The sequence below is a fragment of the Leguminivora glycinivorella genome, chromosome Z (genome assembly GCF_023078275.1).
Source record: "Leguminivora glycinivorella isolate SPB_JAAS2020 chromosome Z, LegGlyc_1.1, whole genome shotgun sequence".
Taxonomy (NCBI): Eukaryota; Metazoa; Arthropoda; class Insecta; order Lepidoptera; family Tortricidae; genus Leguminivora; species Leguminivora glycinivorella.
Window position 1 is genome coordinate 29,642,101 of NC_062998.1, and position 19,364 is coordinate 29,661,464.

The following is a 19,364-nucleotide window of genomic DNA, read 5'->3' on the forward strand; positions in this document are numbered from 1 at the left end:
TTTAGTTTTTTTTTTGTTTGAAATCTGTGTTATTCGAGAGCGTTCTTAGCCATGTTTCATGAAAATCGGTCCACTATGTCGGGGGTTTTTACAAAATTTTAATTTTGTGGTTAGGTTATTTCTCTACAAGTCAGCTAATTTCACATTTTGAGTTAAAGTGGTCCAGATTTTTACCTGAATACTAAAAAGAAGCAGGTATTTAGGGTTCTTAAAGGTCGGCAACGCATAGGTGACTCCCCTGATGTTGCTTATGTCCATGGGCGGCGATGACTGCTTTCCATCAGGCGGCTCGTCTGCTCGTTTGCTGCCTATTTCATAAAAAAAAAAAAAAAAAATATATAAATACGAAGGAAAATCGTGAAAATTGATAATTGTGAAAGTGATGAACTTATTAATTTCATTTCTTCATGTTTACATATGTACCTAGCAGTGGCGTAGCGTCGATACAACTCGATTCCCAGCGGGTTCCCTAAAATTCTGCATTGCCTGTAGAAGTCCATACAAAACAGATCCCAAAAACCCCTCCGGCTTTACCAACAAAAATATTCACGCGTCGCCGCTGGTACCTAGATAGTTAACTTTCTAAAACATAATTCCTGCGTATCCAATTGTAGCGTTTCAGTTTAATTAGAAGTACTATATAATTATCTAAATACCTAATAGCATGCTATATACTTGCACGCCTACGTTGGGGTGCATCTAGCACTGCGGCCACTATTATTGTAGGGAGGAAACGTTATTTATTTATCAATAGAAAACAAATAAAAATATAAAACCCAATTATGACATTTATTTCAGTATGATCTGACCACGAAAATAAATAAGGGCATTAGGGTAATTCCAAAATTCATCTAATTAGGTACGAAAGTCGCATAAAAATCACCATTATTTCCATCATATCAAGATGACCCTTTCGGAATTACCAGAGCATTTCTGTCATTTCGGAATTACCCTAATGCACCTTACAGATGTAATTATAGTGCGAAAAGCTTCTCCTTCGTATTCTTACGGAAACGTACGAACGTGTCATGCTATTTCAGTCAGTCTCAGTAGAAGACGCACGGACAATATCTGAACTAGCATGACAAATACGACAAATACGAATGTTTCCGGAAAAATACGAAGAAAAATTTTTTCCCCTCACTAGCTCGGAAACACGTGTTTTGTCCTTTAATACCAGCGGGTAAAAACTCATTTTATCCACTAGTGGGTAAAGTAATTTGACCTTGAATAAAGTCAAATTAACTGATTTAAAATTAATAAAAGTAGGTGAATCTAGTAATAAAGATGATTTACCACCTGTGGAACTACTGGAAGCAGTCGGGTGCAAATGTATTTTACTTCTTGTGTGTTAAAAAACTCGCAAGTTCAGGATTCTATTCTCGAACCACTCGCTTCGCTCGTGGTTCAACTATAGAGTCCTTTCACTTGCTCGTTTTTCAATTCCACACTCGGCGTTAAAATACAACTTTGCCCCCTTGTATAATAAATAACTATTACTGTGCTCAAGGATTAATAGTTATTTGTTATACAAGGGGGCAAAGTTGTATTTTAACGCCGAGTGTGGAATTGAAAAACGAGCAAGTGAAAGGATTCTATAGTTGAACCACGAGCAAAGCGAGTGGTTCGAGAATAGAATCCTGAACTTGCGAGTTTTTTAACACACGAGAAGTAAAATACATTTGCACCCGAGTGTAACACAAAACTTTTCCCCTCACTACAGCGAGGAAACTACAACGCAAAAAATGCGTTTATCGCTGCTTCCAGGAGTTCCACAGGTGGTAAATCATCTTTATTACTAGATTCACCTACTTGTATCAATTTTAAAGCAGTTAATTTGATTTTATTCAAGGTCAAATTACTTTACCCACTAGTGGATAAAATGCGTTTTTACCCGCTGGTATTAAAGGACAAAACACGTGTTTCCGAGCTAGTGAGGGGAAAAATACAATATTGTGCTATTTATGAATATTCCATATTCATATTTATCTTATTTCTTATGTTTTTAGCGTAGTTTAATTATTATGTAGTTTTCTAATGGTCTAGTAAAGGGACCATTTTACCCCGATGTACGTTTATTTATTTATTTAATCTTTATTGAACAAAAGGCGGACTTAATGTTTTAAAGCATTCTCTACCAGTCAACCTCGAGGCTAAGCAGAGAGACTGTGAGCGGTGCTACAATTACAACAGTCAAATCAAAACCAATGAAATAAAAGAACATACTAAATAAACTAAACATAAGTACACATACATACAATCACGCCTGTATCCCATAAAGGGGTAGGCAGAACACATGAAACTACTAAAGCTTCAGTGTCATAAGTACATATATAATTTACAATTACATATACATACATATTACATACATATAATCATATATACCAAATATATATAGACGGAACATGTGAAACTAAGAGTTTTTCATTCTGCTAGCAAAGAGAGCTCGTAAGGATTTTTTGAAAGCGAACTTAGTTGGGGCGCTTTTAATTTTAAAAGGAAGTACGTTCCAGAGACGAGCCACTTGCACGGTGAACGAATGTGACATGAACGCAGTACGGTGAGGAGGAATGGACAGAGACATGTTGCCAGTAGAGCGAAGTTGACGGTCGCGAGAAACTCCACAATATTGAAAAAAGGATTTGAGGTAGACCGGAGAATGTGGGTCGTTGAGCACAACATAAAGAGTGGAAAGCAAGCGACTATTGCGTCGTTGGCGAATGGGAAGCCAGCCAAGCTGAGAACCAAAAGAGGAAACGTGATCACATTTGCGGAGGCAAAATATGATGCGGATGCAGTTGTTAAGCAGGCGAGCCAACTTATCGAGAAGTTCCTCATTTAAATCCGGATAACACACATCACCATAATCAATAATGGGCAGTATGAGAGAATTAATTAATGCAATTTTCGTTTTAATTGATAGGAAGTGCTTCAGTTTATTAAGAGAATGGAGTGATCTAGGGTTGTAAAAAAACGGTTTTTTTTCTGGCTTGAAAAAAAACATGAAAAAAAACCGTGAAAAAAAACAGTTTTTTTTCTGGAGTATGTTTTTTTTCTAAAGTACGAAATCTCAAAATTTGCAAGTAGTTAATACTTTTATACGGTTTTTTAGACTTAATGTTAACTATTAAACGAATTTAATCAAATAACTTTAATTTCTGGTCTTATAAAAGTAACATTTACGAAATCTGTAGTTTGTAGTTATCACTATTTACTGTTGTCAACACCACCGCCTCTCCACGCTACACGCCGCATCGGGGATTCCCCAATAAACGTTTGTATACTGAATTAAAATGTACGTTATTGTTATTGAAACACGTTACAACTCACGAAAAACCGTTATTGTCGTATTATTTGTTCATCTGAAAAAAAACCATATTTAGAAAAAAAACCAAGGTGCTCGGTTTTTTTTCATGTTTTTTTTCATAATTCTAAAAAAAAACATTTGGTTTTTTTTTCTATTTACAACCCTAGAGTGATCCCATGACCTTACGGCTGATTTCAGTAACCTGTGCCCACCAACTCAAGGTATTATCTAGAAGAACACCCAGGTCTTTTGGGTAAAATTAACGTTTGGGTCAATAACGAATCGTCCTAGGTTTGGGTAATATTATCACTAGGGTGCATGGGTTTATATGATCAGTTGATCACGAGTAGGAGGCGGATATCATCTCGCTCGAATCTAGAGCAGAGCCCAAAAATTATGTATTTATTATTTATTAAATAGCACTAGACCCTACTCATAGTGTTGTGTTCCTGCCGGTGAGTAAGGCTACCAGAGCTCAACGAGGGTACGGTGTGCTGATGACGGAAGGACCTACGGAACTAATTTGTTCCGTCTATTGTCCTTTTGGTAGTCGGCAACCCGAACCCTCCTTGGAACTTGTACTCTCCTTTTTGCTGTGTACAGCAAAAGGGAGTGTACAAGTTTCTAATGGGTTGGCAACGCGCATGTGGCACTTTTTTTGAGCTGCAGGCGTCCATAGGTTTCGGTGACCGCTTTCCATCAGGCGGACCGTGTGCTTGTTTGCCACCGACGTAGTATTAAAAAAGATAATAATAATAATTTATTTGTGATACGTGATACTTACGGTAGTTTTAAATAGAATACAATTGCTTTTGAAACTGTTATACACTTTACAAACTGAGGTTTTTTTGTCTTAAACTGTAAGGCGTGTACTGCGTCTTACGGGCGAGGACCCGTGGACGTCATCCCCGCATCACGCAACTATTAGTTATGGTGATAACCTGTGATAAGAGTAATAAACATCATATTACGTAATAAGGGAGATAACGGTGAAACTAGTTTACAAGTTTAAACAAAACCCCATTTTAAATATTGAAATTGTTCTAGAAACAATAGTTATCTAATAACTTTTTTCACTAATGGGCTTAGTCATGGCCACAGACTAGTCGAGGTGCAAATCGTCACTATTTTTAAAAAAACTTGTATCTTCGTCTGTCAATGAAAAGAAAATTGTAGTAAGTATGTATGGAATGCATATAGACTTACTGCGTTTTAACTTTGAGGAACAGCGTGAGATACGAGATTTTTTAAAAGTAGTGACGAAATGTGGCTTACGATGGAACGAGGGATGGACGTCCGCCCGGTGTATTAACAAGAGGATTTTGCAAATTTTGGTGTTGAGTCTCTATTTTTGTGCATTTGTTGCACTTTTGTAACGGTTCAACAACAAACCTCAAACTATAAATAATAAAAATACCTCTTTGTTAATGTGACTTAGTTCTAAGTAAACGCTCTACATGCCACTTTTTATCTTACCTTAACCTGAATAAGTACATAAGTAGAAGGTACTGGCCTGGTAGGTCGTTTAGAGGTATAAGATATAAAGAAACAGACCGCTGGAGGAAACGTATTTAATATTATTGATTAATAAAATATGACTAATATAACAAAGTATGTATACACTTAATATATCTATGTTAGCTATGTTAACTTAAGTAGAAATTCAGCCTAATGGCGGGTGCAAACACATGACGCAACCTTAGTATCTACGTTCTTAAAAACATAATAATTATTAAAAAGCTACCACAATGAGGAGGTACACTCAAAGGTTATGACAGATGGCGCCACCCTATTAGTTCATTGCACTTGCATTGCTCAGATAAAGAATTTCATACATGAGAGCGAGAAGATATGTTTTTTCTCTCTCTCACATATGAATGACAGTGACATGCTTAGACACTTGCCTGCTCCTCCCCGCTGTGCCTCTTCATTGCCTACAGCTGTCAAAAGTTTCTGATTTTATATTCTTAGTCTTATCATAATTTTCTGCAATTCATAGTTTTATTAGTAAACGAGCATTAAATCACAATTAATGTAAGTAATATAACATCGCAACGATTTATAGACGAAAGCGAACGACTGCCCCGAAAAACCTTTCCAATATAACAGTTATCTCACATTTTCCTGTCTCACTCTAGTTTGACATTTATATTTACGAGAATGAAGCAAACAAATGCGTTCTAAATAACGGTATAAGAAAATGATAGCACGTAATTAATATTATGCGATTTTTGTTACATTGTTTCATTGAGGTACGACCAATCGGTTGGTAAAATGCCGTAAGAGCTCGATTGCGAAATGCCGTTCCGTCTAGACTTCGCTCGGTTTAACATCAAAGGTGATTATCGTAGATAGCACGGGGTTGCTTGCGCCGTGCTGAAGATGGCGCTGACGGCGCTGTAGGTGGCGATGATGCCGCCCACCACGCCCACGCCGATCACCTGCCAGCAAGCCATTTTCATCCAGCCCGGCTGGCTCCTGTAATTAGAAATACTATTATAACACACAAAATATACCTGGCTGACTTTTGAAAATAAAATATACGATAAAATGACATAGTAAAACGCGGACAGGATGAACGTAAGCAGCACCTGGATCGTGTAGAACCGCGTCACGCTCTCGCCGATAAACACCGGCGTAGAATGGCAATCGTCGACGCCAGACGCCGACAGAAATGCAGTCTGGCTCTGCCGCGCTAATACGCAACAGCGATAGAGATAGATAGCTACGAAACAGATATATATCTATTATCGTGAGTGCTTGTGCATTTGGGTACGTACCCAGCTCCAGGTAGCAGTAGGTGGGCGGAATGAACGTAAGAAGCGCCGTGTTGGTACCTCACACTAGCCCCAGGGTGTCTATGAATAGGATCGTCACACCGCCTCATCCGCGGGCATCTGATCCACCAACATGAGGTAGCAGTAGGCGGGCAAGATGAGCAGCGTTACGCTGGTGTCGCTGGTGCCTCCCACCAACGTCAGGGTCGTGTAGAACTACGGCGCACTCTCGTGGATAAACACAAGCGACTAAACACTTACACTGCTTGGTCCGCCGGCGCCTGCTCCACTAGCTTCAGGTAGCAGTAGGCAGGCAGGATGAACGTGAGCAGCGCGACGCTGGTGCCGCCCACCAGCGCCAGGATCGTGTAGAACCGCGGCACGCTCTCACCGATGAACAGAATCGCGGCCATAATCGACAGCCGTACTATCAGGCGCCAGCCGGCAGAATCTGAACAAGTAATTTAAAATTAAATAAACTTGTAAGTTTCCTGTAATTTAATTATGTTACAAAAAATGTATGTGCCTATTTTCATCTTTTAGTTGCCCACTAAGGCATGTTCCGCTAGAATACGAAGAATAGAATACAAAGTGCCTCAGTTAAATATAATACCCTTGTTTTAAGTATTTATATCACTTTGCAGTACCTCAAATCTCAATACATTATAAAACTGTTTCACAGTTAAACACTTATTCCAATCATTAAATGTTAAATTCAATTCATAATTTTGTAGTAGCAAGCGCCTAATTTTAATCATCGGCAATAAATCTAATCGACGAAAGTGCTATAGAAATCTACTGACGATAACCGAGGAAATATTTTGATTAACAGCATCAGTCGAGTTACTTCTAGACACTTCATACAGCTCCTCGACCTCCTGGCAGACGGGGTTGATGATGATGATGAATGCGAACACGAGGTGCACGGCCATGAGCACGTTGGCCACGAGGGTGAGGGGGTGGGGAGAGTGACGTCACGATGTTGGGCGACACCGCCTCACCGTAGGTACACCGCTTGAGGACCCATACATCTCACGACTCTTGTCTTTCAGACTCTTAACAGCTATTAAAAATAGTTGAGTTACCTCTAGGCACTTCATACAACTCCTCGACCTCCTGGCAGACGGGGTTGATGATGATGATGAACGCGAACACAAGGTGGACCGCCATGAGCACGTTGGCCACGAGGGTGAGCGGGGTGGAGGAGAGTGACGTCACGATGTTGGGCGACACCGCCTCACCGTACACGGCGTAACCGGCAATGGCGATGGGCAGGTACAGGAGCAAGATAGCTGGACAAGAGGACATAATTTCAGTAATTGTAAGCGATTTAATATGTGACATTATATGCCTAAAGGGTCTCATGCTTCTAAAATAGCATAAGGAATTAAAAGCACAGATAACGACAAATATTGACGCTGTGACGTGACGCTAAATCATAGCAAAGAGGATCGAGTATTATAGAGAATTACTGTCAAAGTAAAATGTGTAATCACAGTGCATATACTGCCATCACTCGACACCGGCTTAAAACTTTTGAACCTCAGGGGGGTTACCATGACGTGCTAAAGCCGTTCAGTTTAGGTTGAGAGAGAGGGACGGAGCTATGTAACTGATATAGCTGTGTCCCTTTCTCTCAACCTAAACTGAACGTCTTTAGTACGTCATGGTAACCCCCCAGTTTTGACAATTTGGCCCATATTCTTAGCTTGATATGTTTTAAAATGTCAAGTATTAATATTAGCGCCATCTAGCCGAGCGTACCCCAAAGGTGTATCGCCATCTAGCTCACCGTAACTTTTTCTGTATGGTTTTGAGGTACGTTTTTTTCTTAGACTTTATCGGTCTTTACGAAGTTATATAGGTCTTTGATCATAGTAAAATGTATAAAATGGCGAGATATACAAATGTATTGTAAATAATTTGGGTTCTCGAAGAGATCAGTGGTGCGTACTCGCATGATAATATATTTTATTTGCATAAATTAACTATAAAAAAAAACAACAAATTTATCATTGGTATATTTTCGGCGTGAGTTTGTTCCTACCCAAATCTGATTTAGATTTTATAAAAAAAATACCGGCAAAATCGGTCAAAAGGTTCTATTAAACCTAATCTGTAAAGTAAACAAATTAATTATGCATACTACATACCTACATTTTTTGTGTTTGGACGGAGTGGGAATGCAGGTATAAGATTACCTGAATTACGTTAAGAGGATTACTAGTAGGTACTTAACTTTTGTAATACTATTAACTCACCTCCGAAACTGTACTGGATAGTTTTACTGAACTTCGATCTATCAGCCATGTCGTTTTGTATAGTGGGGAACGTAGAGGCTCCTCCGAAGGCGAACATGATAGTTCCGAGAGCCAGAAAGAACTCTTGGAACCCGTGGAGGCCGTAGCGGAAAACGAATGGCCTCACGTCGTTCATCATCTGGATGAAGTACAGCACGCACGCAACAACGGTAGAGCCGAAGGCAATCACACCCGTGAAACTGAAAATACAAACATAAATAATGATAAGACGTTAAAAGTTTGTAATAAAGCCTGATCAGAAATATATATATGACTACGCACCATGTTGCGGAGTTTCATTAGAAATATTTTCTTCATACTACACTGAACTGTCACCTCACCTCATACATCAGAACAGAGTAGTCATGCTTTAAATAAATACCTACCACAATCATTTTAGCAATACCGTAAAACTCCGTCTCTTCGCTTAGGATGAGGCTTTGAGGTGATGAGTCACTGATATCTGAGTAATTTGCCTCATGCAGTAGTAGCTACCGTGGTAAGAGAAGATTATTAGTCCTAGTAGTTTCTAGTTTTGACTTGAGTTTACAAATTACGCGTAGGAGCACTGTCTATCCGCAACTCGGCCTGCGGCCTCGCGTGCTTAGGAGCCTCTCAGACATCTCTTAGTTACTGTGGTGGTTGTAGGGAAGTTGGAGCTTAAACACGACCCAATAGTAAAAGTGGCTTAGAGAAGCGAAACGACGGGCCGGAGGCCGCAGGCCGCAGTCGTGTTTAAGCTCAAACTTCCCGGTCCTCCGGCGAGGCTATCAGGTACGCTCCGGGCCTTCGGCCCTACGCGGAGCTCGGCCTTCGGCCTGCGCGTGCTAGGGAGCACTCTCTGTCCGCAGCTCGACCTGCGGCCTTCGCGTGCTTGGGAGCCTCTCAGACACGCTCCGGGCCTTCGGCCCTCCGCGTAGTTACTGTGGGGGTTGTAGGGAAGTTGGAGCTTAAACACGACCCAATAGTAAAAGTGTCTATAAGCCACTTTTACTATTGGGTCGTGTTTAAGCTCCAACTTCCAAGACCGCCGGCGCACCTCTCAGGGACGCTCCGGGCCTTCGGCCCTACGTGGAGCTCGGCCTTCGGCCTTCGCTGGGTTTCGAATCGCCGCGTCGGGCCTTCGGCCTACCGCTTCGCTTATTATGACACTTGGGGTGAGCAATTTGACCGCGTGGGCCATACAAAAAAAAGTAGCCAGTTTTCTGACATTTGTAGCATTTTTCAATTTTTTTTATTTTGTTCGAATCTAGAGTGTTGGGAGATTTTATGACCAAAGTTTGAGCACTTTAGGATAAACTTGAAAATTCGTCAAAAAAAAGTAGGCCATTTTGAAAAAAAATAATAGCGGCCTCAGAAACTGCCCAAGGTCCTCTATGACATTTGGTCGAGCACCCCCCGCTAAGTGTTACGGTTTGGCCAGGCCGTCCAACATCTTTGTCGTCTTCTACTCCTCAGGAATACCCATATTTTTCCGGACCACGCATCGACCATCTCTATACAACCATACATCAACTACCCACCCACCCCCCACCGTTTCCAAATAAAACATCTATATATGAAATCAGTGGGGTTGTAGCTAGGCTTGTAGCTATCCTGTTCTCATCGGGCTTTATAAAAGAGGAATTTATCACTTAGTTTCTAGTGCAGGTTCTGCAAAATTTACTAAATTAAACTAAATGTAATTAGTAGTTCTTTGTGGAAACTGAACTTAAAATTAGGGGGTAATATCTGCTTTTACAAACCCTGGCAATTAAAAGTGGCAAAGTAAGTATGCCTATTAGACGAAGACGGAGTTTTAAAATAAGCCTTTCACTAAAATACTACTGAGCGCTAATGCGCTTATAGGCAGTTCAAGTTGGAATTTGGGATAGTATCAAAATGCACATGAACGCTATTTAGTGCGCCGTCAGCAGCAGGTACACGCATCAAATTAGGACTGATTGCTTGGAATCCTCATTACTAATGACGTGGTACACTTACTAAAAGTCTTTGGGCGTGGCAAAGAGTAGGAGCGGCGTCATGGCGCCGGCCACGATGAGGTACCACACGCAGATGGTGATGGTGGGCAGCAGCGCCAGGAACACGTGCTCGATGATCTGCGCCGCCAGCAGCAGGTACACCACCGACGCGCCGAACAGAGTCACCATCATAGCGCATGACACCACCACACTGCACGAAAAGGAGCATAAGAAATATTAAAAGGAATTAATGTAAGTCACGTAACCCTAGGAAATTAGAAAGGACAAAGCGTGAAAGTTGTGACGAAAGATTCGATGATGAAGCTATATCAGTTTTTTTTGCTGGCGGCGTGCACAGGTCTCGTGAGCAACGACCCCGCGAAGGATACAGGCGAGCCTTACTCATGTACATAACTGCCACCAACACCATCAGTTTACCTTAGTCGCCCACTCACGGGGCGATATGGGGTGGTGCTACTGGTGCTATTATTTTTCTGATGCCGGTACCACACAGCACTGCTATACCAATTTGTACAACGTCTTATTCTTTACTAAGATAACTTGCTTTAGTTTTACAAGGCGTGAGATCTCGCATGCGATTTAATTACATTAGGTACGGACTATTGAGGTTACATAATACAATTCAGGACACTATCAAAGTTCTCGTACGGTGTAAAATAGGCCATGAAACAAAATTCGCTTCTAGAGGTATTAAACTGCTAAAATGGACGTAGTTACTCGTACAAATACTTTTCAGTAACCTGGATGTTTAATGCCACTTTCCTTCCATTGTCACTTGATTCAATGGAAGATAGTTAAAAGTTGCGTTTTCGTTTAAGATTGGCTACTTAAATAAATCTTTATACACGTAGGTAGGGTATAAAAACTAAATATTTACAGAAACCTATTAGTTATTCTATATTCTAGAAATACATGATTTTAATTTAAATGCTTATTTTATTTCAAGACATAGTCTACTAAAAATAACCCCATGTTTATTATTGTAACCGAATCTGTTCTGTCTGAGTTTTAAACCGGTTACACCGGCCACGCTCGATGACCCTATACTTATCTAGTTTATAGTATGGTCAAAATTACATGATGTGAAGCGAAGTGTGACAGTGACAGCAGAATGAGACATTTTTTTAAAGAAAGTTACTTAAGTATATTGTGCGTGCTCTCTTGCAGTGTCACTATGGTAGCAGATACCCTTTTTTGGCCACTTTTGGTTCCAGTGTCCATAATAAATTTATCAAGCCCGCCCGCCTCGCAATTAACTGCAGACTATACTAGGACGTTTCCCTTAAATCCAAACCTAAATTATCTTTGTATGGATTTTCAATATCTCTTAGCTATTGTCGGTTATATTCCATGTGGGTTCATCGGCATGACCCAATTCGCCTATAATGGCTTAACGAACAATGTTCATAGAATACGTCGGTCGTCGGTATTCACAAAACGATATCCCTCATCAGCATATCGCGGACCCTTATTGTATCAAGTGTTGTAGAATTGGAGGTCAGCGCTAGATTGGCCAGCTAACGGCGCAGTGCTGCAGCGTCATAGAATTACCTAACCGGGCCGATCGTGTAGTGGTACATGTGACAACTGCATTACTGCACACTACTCCTACTGCAACTCTACACACGACGGAAACTATTGTTAAGCGGGCTGTCATTGAAGATAATAGGATCATTAGACAACGGACATAATTGTTAATGAGAAATCGATTTCTGTAAACGATAATAAAATGACAGGTAATAAATAAACAATCAAAGAAGTAAATTAAGTAATTAGCATTAATTTTGTTGAATTTTTAATTAATTTACCTCCAAGTTTTTCCTAATGACTGTTCGGCTATGATGGCATAAGGGTTGCGCTGCCTGCTCCTCATCTTGGGGTCGCGAGCCTCGATCATGGTCCAGCAGTCGCCCAGCCTCTTGCCGCTGAACGCCGCGATCACGCACATCAGGATGATCACAGGAACACCGAACCATCCTGAGAAGTGAATGATGTTTGCACCGTTTAATACTAATGCATCACGTACCTGCCTAATCTGTTTAAATGTTAGCTGACTTGAGAGTGTTTTCAATTGGTTTCTATCTGGGAACCTGCGTTCAAAACAATTCATGTTATGTTACGTTCTAAAAAAATATATAGATTGTAGGAATGGTTGGTAATTTTGGTTAATCTTTGGGAAAACGTAAGTTCAATCATTTTCTGTAAGTTATAAAACAAAATGTATTGTAGGTGCAAAGAGTTAGTATAATGAATTCGCTTTAGCTGCAACCGATTTTGTTTTAAATCGCCATTACAAATAATTACGGCCGGCTCTGCTTGACAACATACAAATGAATTTACTCATCTCATCTATGTCAAGTACACATAGATACGTATAATTTCTACAACAAGTACCAAAAGAACGTACGATTGTAAACATTGCATATCATGCGGTCCTGAAAAACAGAGATAACATACATCTCCCAAAGTTAAATAGAATCGTTGTTCGCGATGCGAGATATGGCATCTAAGAATGGAACCTATATGTTATCCAGTTACACGTATGTCGCTTGCGGAAAGGAGTTTATTGGTTAAACAAAACTAATCATTAAAAAAATATCAAAAAAATATAATAATAAATAATGTTACCAGTTCTAGCGAGCGCTCTTGGTAGAGCCAGGACTCCGCTGCCAGCCATTTCTCCAGCTATAAGCAGGACAGTCTGCTTCATGGACAGACCGCCGCCATCCTCGCGCCCTGTTGGGTCTTCTGGTCCCTGCAAAATTTTACTTTTAGTTGTATTAGTAATATTTGAGCCCTAAAGCCTGCAGAGACGTGTTCCCTTCCGCGGACGGACGCCTGCGCCCCGACTGCGGAATGAGCTCCCTGCCGAAATTTTCCTGAGGATCTACACTTGCATGCGTGCACTTCTTCAAATAAGGAGTGCACAAGGTTTTATTTAAAGGGTAACACGGAGTTGCGGGTGTCTATAGGCTACCGTCACTGCTTACCATTAGATTGGTAGGCGGTATGTTGAGTGATACAAAGAAGATTATTGAATAAATTGAATTCAGTTAAGTAATTTTATAAAATATTTATTATTGGGCTCTTTTTATTCATAATATTATTTTGTTGAAAGCTTGTTCTAATTAATACGATATTTAAAATAGACAAGTTAACAGTTTTAATGCCACATATCAGGTAAAATAAGAATGTCGTCCAGTCTGCAGGTCACGGCCACATTTCCGCGGTCAGATGGACGCATTAGAGCGACTTGAAACTGATCGCATCTACCTACCTATTTATTTCGTAATGTAAATGTATCAGATTCATAGCCACAGGCAGTTTAAAACAAAATCCATATAAATAACATCATCGCTTATTTGTTTAGAATAAAATATAAGGTCACAATTTAAGTGACATGAGGTATGTTATGTCTTCAAGGAGTCTATACGATGCATGTCGTGGCGTGCAAGAGGGTCCTCTTACATTGCACGACGCATATTTTTTCGGACTCCACCTCTTAGACCAAAGCTTGACTTTTGCGTTATTTTATTAAGCATATCTATATCCATTAACTTCTCTTAAAGCTGTCATCACATCCATAAAACAAACACAAGTTTCAGAAGTCCATTTATATTAAATCTTATCTTTTATTTATAATTTATATCTGTAAACGAGCAATTCTTGTATACTTATTGATTGTATGCAGGCGATCTCGGCAACTGCTCTAACGATTTCGCTGAAATTTGTTATGTGGGTGTTTTCGGAGATGAAAAATCGATCTAGCTGAGGTCCCGGGAAACGCGAATTTCCGAGTTCTAGAACTCTGAGCGAAGCTCGGTTGCCCAGGTACTATATACTCGTATATGCGTAACCTCAACCCTGGTACCGATACTAGGTACTCGTATAAAGTCTATACCTAACATACTGTGGGATTTACGAGCTCTTGTGGTTAGCGTGTAAGGGCACACCTGAAAACTCTATCCACCACTATAATGTACTATGTACCGTATAAGCTATAGCCGTATAGTATAGTTGTAGCCATAAAACGAAACCTGATACAATAGACTAGTTTGGGACAGGTTTTTCAATGCAAATCACATTGTTTCTGATTCTGATCTCATCATGCATATTGAAGCAAAACTTAAAAGAGAGGCATATTTATTTTACATTATAAGTTTATTAAGTATTTTGTACACCTTAGATATTTCGCATGTGATTTTGGTTTCAGATTTTTCAGACCGAGCGAGCTCGAAGTGCCATGGCAGCGTCTCTACAATTTAGCTGTGATAAAAATCAAATGCTTTCCTTGCGGCTGGCTGCCTGACCGGCTGATCTCCGCAAATGGCAACTCTCAAGTCTCAACCAATTATTGTGAAATTTTGTTAAGTAGAAGGTTCAATAATTACAATACCTTATTAGGTAGTATTTTATTAGTAGATTAAGTTTTTGAAAAGTAGACCTCGCGGAAAGATAATTTACATGAAGCATAGGGCTGTTTTATATTATTTAACTATAGATATGTACAATACATTGATACTTAGGGCGTTTTCACACTATCCCATCCGATATCGGATGTAGGAAGGATTAATTTTAAAAGCAAAAATCAAAGATGGCGGCTTAAATCTATGGGATATCGGTCCTACATCCGATATCGGATCAGATAATGTGAAAACGCACTTCGGCTAGTAATTTGGTGCTAATTACAAGGTAGATATGTGAGTCACATAGGTAGTGTAATAAAAGAAAATATCAGGGTACGTAGCCGAATGGCTCAAACGCTCACGAAACGAAACGCTCGGAGATATCTATCTCTATCTCTCTTGCGTATTGGCGCGACAGAGCCAGACTACCTTTCGCGGAGTTTCGTTTTCGTTTCGTGTTGCAGAAATGCCATTCGGCTACGGCACCGGTACTTACATTTTTGGCGACCAGAGGCGTCGACTCAGTAGCGTCGGCTGTGCTCGTCGAAGATTTCGGTTCTGGAGCTTTCTTTGTCGCCATCTTACCCGTTCCTGAAACTAAATTGAGTGGTTATTTATAGCCCGTCCAAGGTAACTCTGCAGAATGTTTGATGGCAGTGTGAGAGTGTTATTGTAATATTAATGGAAATATGTATGCACCTATGACGTTTATAGACTCCAAGTGTATGCTGTCAAACCCGTTGCAAGCTACGGAGTTTAGAGGAAAGGGAACAACCGCTTCTAAATACAATCATAGTCTCCATTTAACTGCGATCGATTGTGAAAAATAACAACTTTTTTTATGCGATAGGAGGCAAAGGAGCAGAGATCGCCTGATGGCCAAGCGCTCTGCCGCCCATGGACACCTGAAACACCAGTAGGGTTGGAGGTGCATTGCCATCAGCCTTTAAGATGGGTGTACGCTCTTTTCATAAGGTTTGATGGAAGGTCGTTTCCGTTCGGAATTTCTTATTATTGTGTAAATAAGAGTTGAGAGTATTTAACAGAATTTACAGAGCAGAGGTCTGTAGGTTTTAAAAAACGATTTCGGGCGGGGGTACTTTCATCTTAGGCCTTATCTATATCCGTCTACCTAAGTACTTGTAATACTACTGTGGGATACTTTCATTATAAATATGTAATACCTAACTTATAGGCTTCTAAATCTTACTAACAATTTACAAATCTATCATAGCATAAATGCAAGTAAGTTTATTAGTGTTACTTTTTAGGTAAATTTTGTTTACACTTATTAATATAAATAAGTAGTTAAGTAACTAAAATATTACTTCGCTAAATAGGTAGTATGTTAATTGTAAAGGTGCAGATGAGCTTTAAATAAGTAACTTTTAATCTTGGCTCTCACTTAAAAAAAAATGCCTTAGCTTTTGATTTGTTATTTATTATTGATTATTTCAGATTTCAGTAAGGTCAGTTGGGGTAAGAGAAACATACTTTATTTAAAATATAAAATCATGTAATTCGCTTCTAAGACGTTCATTCATTTTGATGATAATTGGATAATATTGCTGTAATACTCAGCTTATCTGTACATTTTTTTTAATAAACTGCATGCACTGCATAAGGCTCAAATCATCAACTAAGTACCACTGCGCAGAATAGTTTCTCTTTCCCGGTTTTTGGGGTAAGTGAAACTGGTTCCATTTTACGTGTTAATTTGACGTATTAAGAAATAGTTCACGCCTAAATATCTTAAGTATAGTTAAGTTAATCCAAAATAATATTTAACATATTGGTATAAGGTTTAATTTTGGAACTAGAGTGACATTACCGAAAACGGGGCAAGAGAAACATATGGGATGTAGTCAGATGTGTAAAACAGTTGGTTCGAAATAGTTCAATAGTTTTTTTTTTAATTATAGATACAAGTGTGGTACTGTTTGGTGGTACTGTTTAACATGTGCATGGACTACATCACCAGAGACATACAAAAGCCAACACCAGGATGTATGCTTTACGCGGATGATATCGTCTTACTATCGAAAAATGCAGCAGACCTTCAGGAAATATTCTGTCAGTGGACAACACGCATAGAAAGTCACGGGCTACGTATAAGTCGGAGTAAAACCGAATACTTAGAATGTAACTTTGGAGGTACAGAAGAAACTGGATGCAATATTTATATAGACAATCAAGCACTACCCAAAGTAAACAGTTTCAAATATCTAGGCTCGGTGCTTACTTCTGACGCAAAAGTCGATAAAGACGTAGATCACCATGGCTTAAATGGAGATCACTATCTAGTGTCCTCTGCGATCACAAAATGCCTGTTAAAGTAAAAGGAAAAGTTTACAAAACGGTGGTTCGACCAGCCATGACATATGGTGCAGAGTGCTGGACGTTTAAGAAAGTACACCAACAAAAGCTCCACACCAGCGAAATGAAAATGCTGAGATGGGCGGGAGGAGTTACCAGACTGGATAAGGTCCGAAACGAACATATCCGAGGATCGTTTAAGGTAGCACCGATAGTTGAAAAGGTGAAGGAAAGCCGGCTGCGCTGGTACGGCCATATCCTCAGACGGGATGAGGACCATTCTGTTAAGAAAGCCCTAAAGATACCCAACCAGTCCCGAGGAAGGGGAAGACGACCCGATACCTGGTGGTCAGACATGCAAAAAGAGATTCTGAGTGAGAACCTGAGTACGCAGACAAGCCAGAACAGAGCACTTTGGCGCAGAAATACAAGGAGACCCGACCCCAGGTGAACTGGGAAGAGGGACAGGCAAAGAAGAAAGATAGATACAAGTGTGGGAAAGAGGATGTACGAAACGAATGGAGCTAAAAAGTAGTAGGTAGTTTCAAGTTCATTAATTGCAACACAACCGGAGGGGATGTTTTAAATTGACACAGGTTACGAATTTCCACTACGCACGTGTATTGTACGACGTTTTCAGTAGGTACAGAATACACATAGACCTTTATTAATGTTTCGACAAACATAAAGTACAATTTCTCGCACTAGTGTGATAAATTACGCACTAATGTGCACTGAAAGATTATTCTGGAAAATCAGAAATCAATATATAATTTTTTGGACAACAACATATAAAACAAAAAGAAATATTTTAACCACACCAACTGGTAAAGGCTTACTAGTGAAAAATAAAATAAATAAATAAATTACTATTCTTCAACTTCTTATTAAGAACGAGACTATAAATGTTTGTAACTCCTGATACCGGGAAAGAGAGACATATGATTCACTTTCCCGATGTTACCAGTTTCTCTTTCCCCACTCGGTATCTTACAGGTGACGTTTTTTTAAGCCAACAGTAACAAATTGACGAAAATTTTAAGAAATGTGGTTATGCAGATAAAGTAAAAACTGTTATATTTATTGCACTACCTTGAAAATCAGCCTCTGAGCACTTATATTTATTATTTTATCGCCGCACGCAAAACCTCCTGACAGCTCGAGTTCAAACAAGAAGCCAACTATTTTTTTTGTTGCACCCTCAACTGTCACATATGTGATCTACCCTCATCTGTGTTAGATAATTGGAATTAGTCTATGTATACTGCTTTACTGACACAGTAACCACTTGACTGCATCGCATAGTTTTTATTTTATAGCATATAGATTCTCTTTCCCCATAGATTCACTTACCCCAACTGACCTTATCAGTTTTTACTTGTTTGGCGGATTTCAATGTAAGGTCCGTATTACAATAATTATTAATTAAGTACCTACAATTTATTACTAAAAAAATACTGCTATATTTAGGTACGCTGAAGTTTAAGGAGTTTAAAGAAACACTGTCTAAAACTTAGCCGTCATTAGAAATCAACCGAGATTCCGCTAAGAAAAGCCAGTTTCCAAAAATTCTCAACCAAAACAAGTTACTCTAATGATAAAATAACTATCTAATTTAAATAACTTTGTTAGTATTGCTCAACGCTAGTGTAAGAAAGCCCTAGTAAAGCTGATGTCGTAATAATAAAAGGACGAATTACCCAATTTCCTGTCCATCAATAAACGGTATAGATACGTGAGCCCCTTAGATTATACGGCTTCCGTAATGTACCTCTGTTACACGCACTGGTCGACGACGGTCCGCACACTTCCACTCCGAGCGAGGCTTAATTCCAAACTGGCGCTAACGTTTCGTTATTTCGGCTTCTCGGTTACACCAAGTCGTTCTATTAAGCCTGTGTCATCAAGATCTTATTAATTACACGTAATAGGTAGCCATTCTTAATGTATCCGTAATTACAAGAATTAAGTTACCAAGTTTTTTGGCCGGTATGCTTTTAAATTGGTACCTACGTAAGAACACTAATAAGAAATAGTTGTAGTCTAATTTGTATTTACAAACCTGTCTTTGCTTAATTAGTTCATACAGTGATGTTTCATAAATTTAGTTTTGGCACAGCACACACAGAGCACAGTTGGATGCGACAAAAAAGAGATTTTAGCGATTACGGCAAATGATGATGATGATGATACCTCATGTATGATGACAATCTTGTTTTTTTGAATCACAGATTGATTTATGACCTGAATTCACACTGACTCAACGTCACATTTAT

The 19,364-nt window shown here is 39.5% G+C and overlaps 1 protein-coding gene across 2 annotated transcripts; it reads right to left on the reverse strand.

The window, feature by feature from the left end:
• Positions 1-4,864: 4,864 nt before the first annotated feature.
• On the reverse strand, positions 4,865-18,949 carry LOC125240900 (amino acid transporter AVT1D-like). 2 transcript variants are annotated; one of them, XM_048149066.1, is made up of 9 exons: positions 18,860-18,949; positions 15,269-15,369; positions 12,995-13,121; positions 12,175-12,343; positions 10,368-10,556; positions 8,346-8,584; positions 7,170-7,376; positions 6,346-6,535; positions 4,865-5,785 (listed from the first exon to the last, which is right to left on the reverse strand). In XM_048149066.1, the coding sequence occupies exons 2-9, from the start codon at positions 15,350-15,352 to the stop codon at positions 5,650-5,652; spliced, it is 1,341 nt and encodes a 446-aa protein (XP_048005023.1). In that variant the 5' UTR covers positions 15,353-15,369; positions 18,860-18,949; the 3' UTR covers positions 4,865-5,649. The 2 variants fall into 2 exon arrangements, with proteins under 2 accessions (XP_048005023.1, XP_048005022.1); XM_048149065.1 differs by having other exon boundaries at positions 18,789-18,940.
• Positions 18,950-19,364: the final 415 nt, after the last annotated feature.

Bases quoted from the DNA above. Each gene is read 5' to 3' on its own strand.
- LOC125240900 (XM_048149065.1), bottom strand. The intron at 13,122-15,268 runs GTAAGTACCGGT...AAAATTTTGCAG, and splicing joins CGCCTCTGGTCGCCAAAAAT to GGACCAGAAGACCCAACAGG. The intron at 12,344-12,994 runs GTAACATTATTT...TTCACTTCTCAG, and splicing joins AAGAGCGCTCGCTAGAACTG to GATGGTTCGGTGTTCCTGTG.